The sequence below is a fragment of the Chiloscyllium punctatum genome, chromosome 8 (genome assembly GCF_047496795.1).
Source record: "Chiloscyllium punctatum isolate Juve2018m chromosome 8, sChiPun1.3, whole genome shotgun sequence".
NCBI lineage: Eukaryota > Metazoa > Chordata > Chondrichthyes > Orectolobiformes > Hemiscylliidae > Chiloscyllium > Chiloscyllium punctatum.
The window spans coordinates 43679750-43692128 of record NC_092746.1 but is presented as its reverse complement, the minus strand read 5'-3'; the positions used below and the strand labels follow the sequence as shown (position 1 = coordinate 43692128).

At 42.0% G+C, this 12379-nt stretch overlaps 1 protein-coding gene across 1 annotated transcript in view; it reads right to left on the bottom strand.

Moving 5' to 3' along the window:
- Positions 1-12379, bottom strand: part of LOC140480497 (uncharacterized) — a 264377-nt gene that overhangs the window by 64177 nt on the left and 187821 nt on the right. Inside the window, exon 23 of the mRNA XM_072575429.1 lies at positions 10671-10739. Coding sequence (XP_072431530.1) covers positions 10671-10739 — 69 coding nt within the window. The remainder of the gene's footprint in view (positions 1-10670; positions 10740-12379) is intronic.

Genomic DNA, 12379 nt, shown 5'->3' with positions numbered 1-12379 from the left:
CACGCCCGGTCCTGTTCCGGCTGCAGAGCTATAGGGAGGGGCAGATACTCCTAGAAGCTTCTAGAAATCTTGGAAAAGACCCCCAAGCTATGATCTATAAAGGATCCAAGATCATGTTATTCCAAGACTTTTTGGCCAGCTCTGGTCCGAAAGAGGAAGGCATTCGACAAGGCGAAGAAGCGTTTAAGGGACTTAAATATTCAGTACTCCTTGCACTACCCAGCGACGCTACGCTTTAAACATGAAGGATCCGTGTATAACTTCAGATCACCAGAAAAGGCTAAGGAATTCTTGAACTCTCTTAGACAAACTGTAAGAGATAGTGGATGTTGGTTTGCCTTTCCCCCCACTTTGGTCTATATCCCCCCTTTTTTTTTCTTTTTTCTTACCTTACTGTTTAATATTATCATGGGGGGTGGGGAGAGGGATTTGATTTTCTCCCCCCACCTTGGGGTTGTTTTCTTTTATTATTTTATGTACATATGTGGGTATGTATGTATGTGTATATGTATGTATATGTATGTATAAAGCTGGGGCGTTTGGTTAATGTTGGTGGGGGGAGGTGGTTACCTTATTCTATTTTACCTCTGTCTTTAGGAGCGGGGTTGTTTCTCCCTTGTTATTTTGTATTATTATATTTAATTATTATTTGTTGAGGTTGTAATTTTATAGTTATATATTTATATATGATATTAACATTACCAAATATATCCAGATGTTGGTGTGGGCGGGAGTAGGGTACTCAATGTTAACTCTAGCTTTGTATTATATCTGAATTCTCCTCATTCTATTGAGGAGCGCCTGGGTCAAGGGTGGGGCATTGGTTGGGAGAGGATATGATGGACTTTTGGAGAGGAAGTGACACCCCCAAGGGAACAAGGGGGAAAATCTCCACTTAGATACATTTTATATTTTTTTTATTTAGAAATAGCTTTTTATTATACTGTTGTGAGTGTATTAGAGAGCCTTTATTTTTGTGAATTTTATATGCTCTATGCTCGGGATGTTTTGGATAGGGTTTCCCCTCCCGAGGGGTCTCGGATTTGCCCGGACGATTATGGTTGATCAGTCAGTTAAGTGGTGCACCTGGAATGTCAAGGGGACTAATTCGCCAGTCAAAAGGAAGAAAATATTATCAAATCTTAAGAAAGAAAGAGTTGATAAAGCTCTCCTACAGGAGACACACCTGTCGGATAAAGAACACTTGAAATTACAACAGGGTGGATTTGATCAGGCCTTTTTTTCTTCTTTTAGCTCAAAAAGCAGGGGAGTTGTTATTCTTGTTCGGAAGAATTGCCCGTTCAAAATCCAAAATCCTAAAGACGAATCTGGACGATATATTTTGATCAAAGCCCTCATAAATGGAGAGGAATATGGGATTTTAAATATGTACTGCCCCCCAGCACACCCCTTTAAATTTATAATGGATGCTTTTTCAAAATTGATGGCTTTTGGTGCCCGTCATACAATTATAGGGGGAGACTTTAATTGTATTATGGATCCGGAAATAGATAGGATTCCCAAGAGTACTGTAGGAGTATCTCCCAGATCCAGACAATTGGTGGATCTGAACAAAGAATTAGGATTAGTAGATGTATGGAGATGTCTTCATCCACAGGGCAGAGATTTTTCTTTTTACTCCAATCCACATAAATGCCATACCAGAATCGATATGTTTTCTGCCCCCTCAATTTTTTTAAATTCCATATCATCCTGTAAAATAGGTAGTATAGCAATTTCCGACCACGCTGTTGTATATATGGAAACTAAGGCGAGTAATAATGGGACATCCCCTCGGCATTGGCGTATGGACCCCTTCCTAATGAAAGATAGTAAATTTGTAAAGTACTTCTCTCAAAAATTTAAAACTTTTTTAGAAATTAATTCAGGTACAGCTAGCAACCCATCAATGATGTGGGAGACCATCAAAGCTTACGCGTGAGGTTTGATCATCTCCTACTCAGCGACCCAGAAAAAATTGAAGGGAGAACAACAGCATCTACCCGATGCTCGCTTAAAAGCAGCTGAAACAACATACGCTGATAGACCTTCTATTATTAAATTGCAAAGGATTACGGCCGTTAGGACAGCTCTAAACACTACGCTTACTCAAATGGCTAAGAGGGAAATATTATTTGCAAAACAAAGGTTATATGAATATGGCCACAAGCCGGGTAGATACTTAGCATTTCTTGCAAAGAAAAAAAAGGCCCCTCAGACTATTACGTCCATCAAGGAAAGTACGGGTATTTTGACTCATGATCATAAAAAGATTAATCTGATCTGATTAATTAGAGAATTTTATTCTGAGTTATATAAATCGCAGGATTGTGAAGACAGGACTAGGAGGATGCAGTCATTTTTTAAAAATTTGACCTTTCCGGGCCTAACTCCGGAACAGGTATCGGTCCTAAATGCTCCTCTAACAGTCCAAGAAATACTTGATGCAATTAGGCAACTTCAGAGCAGTAAGGCACCTGGCCCAGATGGTTTTCAAGCTGAATTCTATAAAGAATTTACAGAAATATTGGCTGGTCCACTTATGGACATGTATAACTATGCATATAGTCAGGGCTGTCTCCCGCCTTCGCTGAAAGAGGCAAATATCTCTCTTATCCTTAAAGGAAAGGATCCAGAAGTTTGTACGTCATATAGACCAATATCCTTGCCAAATGTAGATTTTAAAATCCTTTCTAAAACGTTAGTATTGAGACTAGAAAGGGTACTGCCACATATTATGAAGGAGGATCAGACGGGGTTTATTAAGGGCCATAGATCATCCTATAATATTAGAAGGGTTTTGAATATGATTCAAGCCTGTCATCAGGGAAAGATACCAGGAGTAGTAGTTTCATTAGACGCGGAAAAGGCATTTGATAGGGTTGAATAGTCATATTTGTTTTACACATTAGAAAGGTTTGGCGTTGGACAGGTGCTTACCAAATGGGTCTCAACATTGTATAGTGATCCCAAAGCAGTTGTGGTTACCAATGGATTAGGTTCGGATAGCTTCAGTGTGGGTAGGGGCTGCCGTAAGGGATGTCCTCTCTCGCCATTGTTATTTACGCTAATAATTGAACCACTAGCAGAAGCTATACGGGCTGATCCTAATATAACGGCCCCGAGGATTGGTACAGGTAAACATAAAATTACCCTGTATGTAGATGATGTTCTTCTATTCCTCAGTAATCCTCTGATGTCCGTACCTCGCCTAATTCAAGTTATTAATACATTTAGTGCATTCTCAGGCTATAAAATTAATTTTTCAAAATCGGAGGCTATGCCAATGGGTGGCCTTGCTATGACACCCCACTTAGTGGATGGATCCCTTTTTCCCTTTCGTTGGTCCCTGCAGGGCTTCTTACATTTAGGCATTTTTATTACTCCAGTATTTGGTCAGTTATACAAGGCTAATTTTGTGCATTTACTGGAAAGGAAAAGGCAGGACCTCCAGCGATGGGGAGACCTTCCAATTTCCTGGTTGGGTAGAATAGCACTAATTAAAATGAATGTCCTGCCCCGTCTCCTATATCCTATGAGAATGCTTCCGGTGATGCTGCCGAGGATGGCTCTACGTAAATTATATGGCTGACTGGGTTCCTTTATCTGGAATCATAGACAGCCCCTCATTAAGTTGAAGAAGCTACAGCTTCCACAGACAAGGGGAGGACTGGTCTTCCCAGATTTTAGGAAATATCAGTTAAGTTCCCTATTAAGTTACAAAGCTGATTGGGTCTTGTCTGATCCACAATCAACCTGGTTGGACATCGAGGCCTCTCAAGTAAAATACCCACTTATTAACCTCTTATTTTCAGACAAGAGGAGAATCATTACAGATCACTGTAAAAACCCTATAATACTAAACACAATCCAGGCTTGGAATATAATGCGGCAAAATGAGGGTAATTCACATAAAACATCCCCCTATGCACCGATAGTGGGAGCATGGGGATTCCAACTGGGGTTTACAGATGCCACTTTTAAACTCTGGAGATCCAGGGGTATTTCATGTCTAGGGGACCTATTTAAAGAAGGGGTCCTGATGTCTTTTGAACAGCTGCGTCAGAAATTTGGATTACCTAATGGAGACCTCTTTCGATACTTCCAAATTCGAGATTATATACAGAAGAAGACTATGTTATTAGATAGTCTTTATAAATCAGATAGAGAATGTAATGTCCTACGACCAGTGGGGGTATCCTCCGTCAGTACTATTTATCATTTACTACATGATGAAGTATCGGGAGATATGGGCAATCTGCTTAAAACATGGGATCAGGATTTGGGACTAGAAATCTCTATAGAAACGTGGAATGATATTTGGGAAAATGCTAGAAGAATTACTATCTGTAACAGAACACAGGCTATCCAGCTGAATATACTTCATAGGGCCCATATAACCCTGGTTCGATTGGCAAAATTTAAGGCAGGAGCAACTCCAATGTATCCCAAATGCAAAATAGAGGTGGGCACGCTTGTACATTGCCTATGGACCTGTCATAAGATCCGTAGATATTGGACTAAAGTAGCAAGTACCCTGACAGAAATTTTAGGAACGGAACTTAAAGTGGACCCTGTATCTCTCCTTTTGGGCTTTTCGAACTTTCCCTCCCTGGACATGTACAGGAAGAGACTATTTTCTATTCTCTCTTTCTATGCAAGGAAAAATATTTTGGTGAACTGGGTGGCTGAGGGCCCCCCGGACTTTCAAATTGGCACAGATTAATTATTGAATGTATTCCCCTTGACTTCCTTACAAATATGGTGCACCGAAAGACCGAATTATTTTATAAAATATGGCAGCCCTTCTTGAATTACATAAATACAGATATTTCGGCTATCCTAACAAGGGCTTTTATTTAATTGAGATTACAAACCTGGCTGGTCCGGGGCCCCTTAGGAGAGGAATCCCGCATGAATACGGGTTTTATTACATTTGATGTTAACACATTCCGAGCATGTAAGAGACTTAAATATACACTCTGGTTAGTTGTAGGTTAGATTTGTAGAAAGTTGAGTTTTGTTTTTTTTCTTTTTCAGTATTTTTTTTCTTCTGTTAAATTTTGGCGATTGTATATTTGATTTAATTGTATATCAATGTTTGCATTTGAGAGTTTTGTTTATTTTTGTAAACTTGTAAAAATGTTAAATTTCTAATAAAAATATCTTTAAAAAAAAAGTTTCAATCCGACCACATATTATCCTTCAGAGTCCTCAATGCTTCCAATTCCTGTACTGACTCAGGGGAACAAGACCTTAATATTGAAATTTCTAATCTATCTTCTCTACTTTAAATTCAGTCCCATTGATAAACATCACCAGCATGGGAGTTGCAATTAAATACAGGCACAGGAATTCCAAACATATGATTAACCTCTGACCTTGTACTATGATTCAGGTAGCAGGCAACTTTGTGATGCCTGTCAATTAAAAGGATAACAGCCTGAGGCTCTGTTTTAAGCCGTATCTGAAAGACAATAGCTGGGTCAATGTAACATTCTCAAAACTAGAATATTAGTTTTGATTTTTGTGCGTAAGTCCTGGAGTGGGGCATGAATCCACAAGCTTCTGCATCAGAGGTGAGAACGCTAACAACTAAGACACTGTTGAGGCAGGATTTGCAGGTTGCAAGCCACCAAGTATGAATGGCTTATGATCAGTCCAGGGTAAAAAGGGTAGCATAGGTGGTAGTTCCCTGGAGTTGATGGTTGCACATATGTTCTATTGGAGAAGACTTTGTTGAAGATTTCAATGGGCCAGTGTACAAAAAGACCAATAGATGTGCATAGGCAGCTTCTTGATGTATTATATGTCTGCCAGAAAACCTACTCTTACTGCTTTGATATAACTTTGATATATAACTTTGGTATATAACTTTGATCAAATCTTGGAATGCATCCTTTGTAACATGGAAATGGTGACCAACAACTGTGGACCCAACCATGATACAGTTGACCAATATCTGCTTCTGTTATGGCACAAGTATAAATAAAACATTGTTGCAAATATGCTATTCATAATTCATTTGTTTTAGAATAAAACTTTTTGCTTTAGGAAATTATGTTTGTACTGTAGAAACTGAGGTAAAACCTAATTTAAAACTGGTAAGCATCTCATATGTATGAAACTTCGGAAGCTGGGAAGCTGTTATACATCATGTTTGGAATATAAGAGATAACATCACAAAACAGTCAGTGGAGGAACTTAAACAATGTATGAGGTAAATGAAAACAAAATTTGAAAGTGGCAACAGAGAAGGGGATTTTCAGTTAAGAAACTGACGCTGCCCAATTTCTGAGGAGACAAAAACCAAATCTGAGATTTAGAAAACAAATCTTTTGGATAGACTGAAACTGGGCAGAATTTGTGTGTTTTCTTATACCCGTGATCAGTATTTTGAATGTAAGGAATTAATGTTTTCACACTCTCAGAGCAAGTATCTCAAGTTAGATAAATTCCAGTGGCAAGCTTTCTGTGAGTTCCAAAGCAAGAAGGTTATTTATGGACACATGCTTACCACAGATATAAACACTCAATATAGATGAAGATGTAACAATATTATCACAATTTATGATTGTCTCCATCATTTTTTCATTGTAGTTTCTTAGATGAATTGATGCCTAAGTGAGGTGAAGACCTTGTAAAGCAGTTGCTGGGAGTAAGATGAGAGGCTTCTTGTTGTCAAATTTCAGGAATTTGGTTCTCAGATGAATTGGAACAGGTTGGGATGAGTCTATCTCCTTTTTTCAAAGCATTGTTATTTATTATCTTGGCTGCTTAGTTAACATGCAACTTTCCAAGTAATTTGGTCTACAGAATAACTTCTCATTGTTATTTTAAAAGCAGACAACAATATGACTTCTTCACCCGGTAACTTGTACAATTTTAAGTCCTTTATCCAAAAATGTTGGTTGATTTCACATCTTGTCCTTTTGTTTGACAGTTTGGAGTTCTAGTTTGAATGAGGGGCTACAGGATCCATTCATTTTGGTCTGACAAACATTGAGTTTCAATGTTTCTGTTATCAATGGTGAAACAGAAAGGCAAGCTGGTTGGAATGGTGTGGTACTTTTACTGATGATAAGTCCTTAAATAAAAGGATGTGTGAATTTCTCAGATGGCTGTGGAATGTTCATATTTAATTAGGCATTTGCTTGAGACTTAGGGCCTTTTGACTCTTTGGTCATCAGAATGCCAACACCACAAGATTTGCAATGGGCATTTTAATTGGTAATTTATGTTCAAAATATTAAAGCATTGTCTGAAAATTTACAATCTACTGGAACATGACAGGACAGAATCATCAAAGCTGAGTTGCCTCAACCAATTACAGTCCAGTTGCCTACCAATCAGCATGCTCTTCTCAGATGGCATAAATGTTGGTTTTCCCTTTTAAATTGATATTCTTGATGAGTACAAGACAAAAAGATTTGGTAAAATGTATCTTGCTTCAGCAATACTCAATTTCTGTACCATTAAAATGTGGAAACACTGTTAACATTGGGCAGATATATTGCCTACACCATTTCTGCCAGTTTTGTATTTTAAAATTACCGAATTAACATGAATAAATGTCCCATAAGATCAATGAATCATGCTTTTGTTTTAAGTTATGGCTGAGTGAGGAATCTGCTGCAGCTGCCATGCCAGGTAAAATAAATACGGTAGGACTCAGATGTTGGTCAGAGCAGAGCAGTTCAGGCAGCATCCAAGGAGCTTTGAAATCGACATTTCGGGCAAAAGCCCTTCATCAGGAATAAAGGCAGTGAGCCTGAAGTGTGGAGAGATAAGCTAGAGCAGGGTGGGGGTGGGGAGAAAGTAGCATAGAGTACAATGGGTGAGTGGGGGAGGGGATGAAGGTGATAGGTCAGGGAGGAGAGGGTGGAGTGGATAGGTGGAAAAGGAGATAGGCAGGTAGGACAAGTCCGGACAAGTCATGGGACGGTGCTGAGCTGAAAGTTTGGAACTAGGGTGAGGTGGGGGAAGGGGAAATGAGGAAACTGTTGAAGTCCACATTGATGCCCTGGGGTTGAAGTGTTCTGAGGCGGAAGATGAGGTGTTCTTCCTCCAGGCGTCTGGTAGTGAGGGAACGGCGGTGAAGGAGGCCCAGGACCTCCATGTCCTCGGCAGAGTGGGAGGGAGAGTTGAAATGTTGGGCCACGGGGTGGTGTGGTTGATTGGTGCGGGTGTCCCGGAGATGTTCCCTAAAGCGCTCTGCTAGGAGGCGCCCAGTCTCCCCAATGTAGAGGAGACTGCATCGGGAGCAACGGATACAATAAATGATATTAGTGGATGTGCAAGTAAAACTTTGATGGATGTGGAAGGCTCCTTTAGGGCCTTAGATAGAGGTGAGGGAGGAGGTGTGGGCGCAGGTTTTACAGTTCCTGCGGTGGCAGGGGAAAGTGCCAGGCTGGGAGGGTGGGTTGTAGGGTGGCGTGGACCTGACCAGGTAGTCACGGAGGGAACGGTCTTTGTGGAAGGCGGAAAGGGGTGGGGAGGGAAATATATCCCTGGTGGTGGGGTCTGTTTGGAGGTGGCGGAAATGTCGGCGGATGATTTGGTTTATGCAAAGGTTGGTAGGGTGGAAGGTGAGCACCAGGGGCGTTCTGTCCTTTTTACGGTTGGAGGGGTGGAGTCTGAGGGCAGAGGTGTGGGATGTGAACGAGATGCGTTGGAGGGCATCATTAACCACATGGGAAGGGAAATTGCGGTCTCTAAAGAAGGAGGCCATCTGGTGTGTTCTATGGTGGAACTGGTCCTCCTGGGAGCAGATACGGCGGAGGCAGAGAAATTGGGAATATGGGATGGCATTTTTGCAAGAGGTAGGGTGGGAAGAGGTGTAATCCAGGTAGCTGTGGGAGTCGGTGGGTTTGTAAAAAATGTCAGTGTCAAGTCGGTCATCATTAATGGAGATGGAGAGGTCCAAGAAGGGGAGGGAGGTGTCAGAGATGGTCCAGGTAAATTTAAGGTCAGGGTGGAATGTGTTGGGGAAGTTGATGAATTGCTCAACCTCCTCGCGGGAGTACGAGGTTGCGCCAATGCAGTCATCAATGTAGCAGAGGAAGAGGTGGGGAGTGGTGCCGGTGTAATTACGGAAGATCAACTGCTCCACGTAGCCAACGAAGAGACAGGCATAGCTGGGGCCCATACGTGTGCCCATGGCTACCCCTTTGGTCTGGGACTGACATTTTTTACAAACCCACCGACTCCCACAGCTACCTGGATTACACCTCTTCCCACCCTACCTCTTGCAAAAATGCCATCCCGTATTCCCAATTCCTCCGTCTCCGCCGTATCTGCTCCCAGGAGGACCAGTTCCACCATAGAACACACCAGATGGCCTCCTTCTTTAGAGACCGCAATTTCCCTTCCCACGTGGTTAAAGATGCCCTCCAACGGAACTCGTCCACATCCCGCACCTCCGCCCTTAGACCCCACCCCTCCAACCGTAACAAGGACAGAACGCTCCTGGTGCTCACCTTCCACCCTACAAACCTTCGCATAAACCAAATCATCCGCCGACATTTCCACCACCTCCAAACAGACCCCACCACAGGAATATATTTCCCTCCCCATCCCTTTCCGCCTTCAGCAAAAACCGTTCCCTCCGTGACTACCTGGTCAGGTCCACGCCACCCTACAACCCACCCTCCCAGCCTGGCACTTTCCCCTGCTACCGCAGGAACTGTAAAACCTGCGCCCACACCTCCTCCCTCACCTCTATCCAAGGCCCTAAAGGAGCCTTCCACATCCATCAAAGTTTTACTTGCACATCCACTAATATCATTTATTGTATCCGTTGCTCCCGATGTGGTCTCCTCTACATTGGGGAGACTGGGCGCCTCCTTGCAGAGCGCTTTAGGGAACATCTCCGGGACACCCGCACCAATCAACCACACCGCCCCGTGGCCCAACATTTCAACTCCCCCTCCCACTCTCCCGAGGACATGGAGGTCCTGGGCCTCCTTCACCGCCGCTCCCTCACCACCAGACGCCTGGAGGAAGAACACCTCATCTTCCGCCTCGGAACACTTCAACCCCAGGGCATCAATGTGGACTTCAACAGTTTCCTCATTTCCCCTTCCCCCACCTCACCCTAGTTCCAAACTTCCAGCTCAGCAATGTCCCCATGACTTGTCCGGACTTGTCCTACCTGCCTATCCCCTTTTCCAACTATCCACTCCACCCTCCCCTCCCTGACCTATCACCTTCATCCCCTCCCCCACTCACCCATTATATTCTATGCTACTTTCTCCCCACCCCCACCCTCCTCTAGCTTATCTCTCCACACTTCAGGCTCACTGCCTTTATTCCTGATGAAGGGCTTTTGCCCGAAACGTCGATTTTCTGCTCCTTGGATGCTGCCTGACCTGCTGTGCTCTTCCAGCACCACTAATCCAGAATCTGGTTTCTAGCATCTGCAGTCATTGTTTTTACCTCAGATGTAGGTAAGCCCAGTTGTTACATAACTCTTTAGATTTAGGATCATGAATGTCAATTGCACTCATCTTCCTCCTCTGCCTGCTTGAAACCTCCTGGGGAGCAAAATGTAGTGTAGTGCAGGAATTCAAAATGTAGCACCAGCTGTGCTTTTGAGAAGCAAAACTTAAATCAAATGTAAAGGAAAAGTGATCTTAAGGGTTAATTGTTAACACAACTATATCAGTTACCTTGGGTCCTATTAATCCAATTCCTGGGTTCCCAATGGATCCTTGAGGTCCTGGTGGCCCTCGGTCACCCTGCAACACAGACATTCAGTGTTAGTTTAATAATCATTTTAAAAGGAAATAGTTTGCTACTGATTTCATGACTTTATCCTATATTCATCTTGTCAGAAGGCATCAGTCCCTCATTAGCTCCAGAAGCAATGCATCAAGTGATATTTATTACAAATGCCACCATTGAGATCACAAATGATCAAAGAGAAAATGGATTTGCTCACTCAGCACAAAAACTGTATCCGCGCATTTTGAAGAACAACGTATGCAACTAGAAAATGTAGTGTTCAACACTCACACTCAGATATTTCACTAAACCTGCATGTTGTTTTATCTCCTCAAACTATTTTTAATCACTACAATCATTTTAACTTGAGTTGCTTCAGGATTCCAAATAATAGACCATCTATTTTGCCTATTTTGCAATGTCTGATTTTTTCAAAGGCACAATGAACTATGTTGCTCTCAGTCAGCAGATTAATAACAGTTCAGCTAACTCCTTGTGTGAGCCCTGCCGTTTTTTTGTACTCTCGTGGGAACTGGGCTTTGCTGACAAGGTCAGCATTTGTTGTCTGATTGGCTTGCAAGGCTCCAGAGTCAACCTGGAGTCACATACAGTGTTGTAAAGGCAGGAGAGTAATCGAAGATTGGGAGGCAGGAAGTTAGAATTTGGTGTTTGTAAAAAGAGGAAAGCATTGCATGGTCCCTTTAAAGGTGTTCTTTTTCTGGTGCTTAGAGACTAAAATGGATATCTGTGAGCAGCAGCTTGAGTTTGCTAGTACACAGAGAACCCAAACTGAAACATTTGTATCAGGCGTCCATACAGTTGTAGGCCAAGAAACAGTTTTACCAAGTCAACAGGTTTTTAAATTTGAACCAGCCACTTAGATACCAAAAACCTATTAAAATTAAATCTAATGCTTTTGACAACACAGGGCCAATCCTATTGTAACAAATATTGATATGTCATCAAGGATATAAAAGAAGCAGACAGTTGGAAAATGACCCAGAGAGCTAGCTGTCAAATGCCAGAGCAAACAGGTCTCAGTTTTTGAGAGAATCATTGGCTCTCACAGCACCATCTAAATAACAATGGAGAAAAAAACCAACAGAGAAGACATTCCTGACACAGGAAATGATGGAAGAAGGCACAGGAAATGATGGAAGAAGGCACATAAACTGGCTGTAATTTCGAGAGATTAAATTCTATTTTGTTATATGAGTGGAACTTGTATTTATTGGACCAGCATACCATTAGAATCTTGTTTTATTCAGGAATAGTTAGTAGTTAGAAGGGATTTATTCAGTTTCTTAATAGTTTAGTTAACTTGTCCACTGTTAGAGATAAATAAATAAATTGTTACTTGTTGATTTTAAAGTGAGTGTCAGGGATCTATTTTATTTAACCAACAAAAATTGCTGAGAAGCAGGTCACATCACGTTTCACAACTGTTTTACAGATTATAGGGTGAGGGGTTCCTCTTTGGGTATTTCAGTTCTAGTTCCTGGGGGAGTGGGGGGGGGGGGGGTGGGGGGGGTGGGGAGGGGTGGAGAACAATAGGCCAGAGTCAGTAAGGATGTTATATTCCTTCCTTGAAGGGCGTTAGTGAACTAAATGGTTATGTAGAACAATCAATGATAGCTTTGCACTCATCATAGCT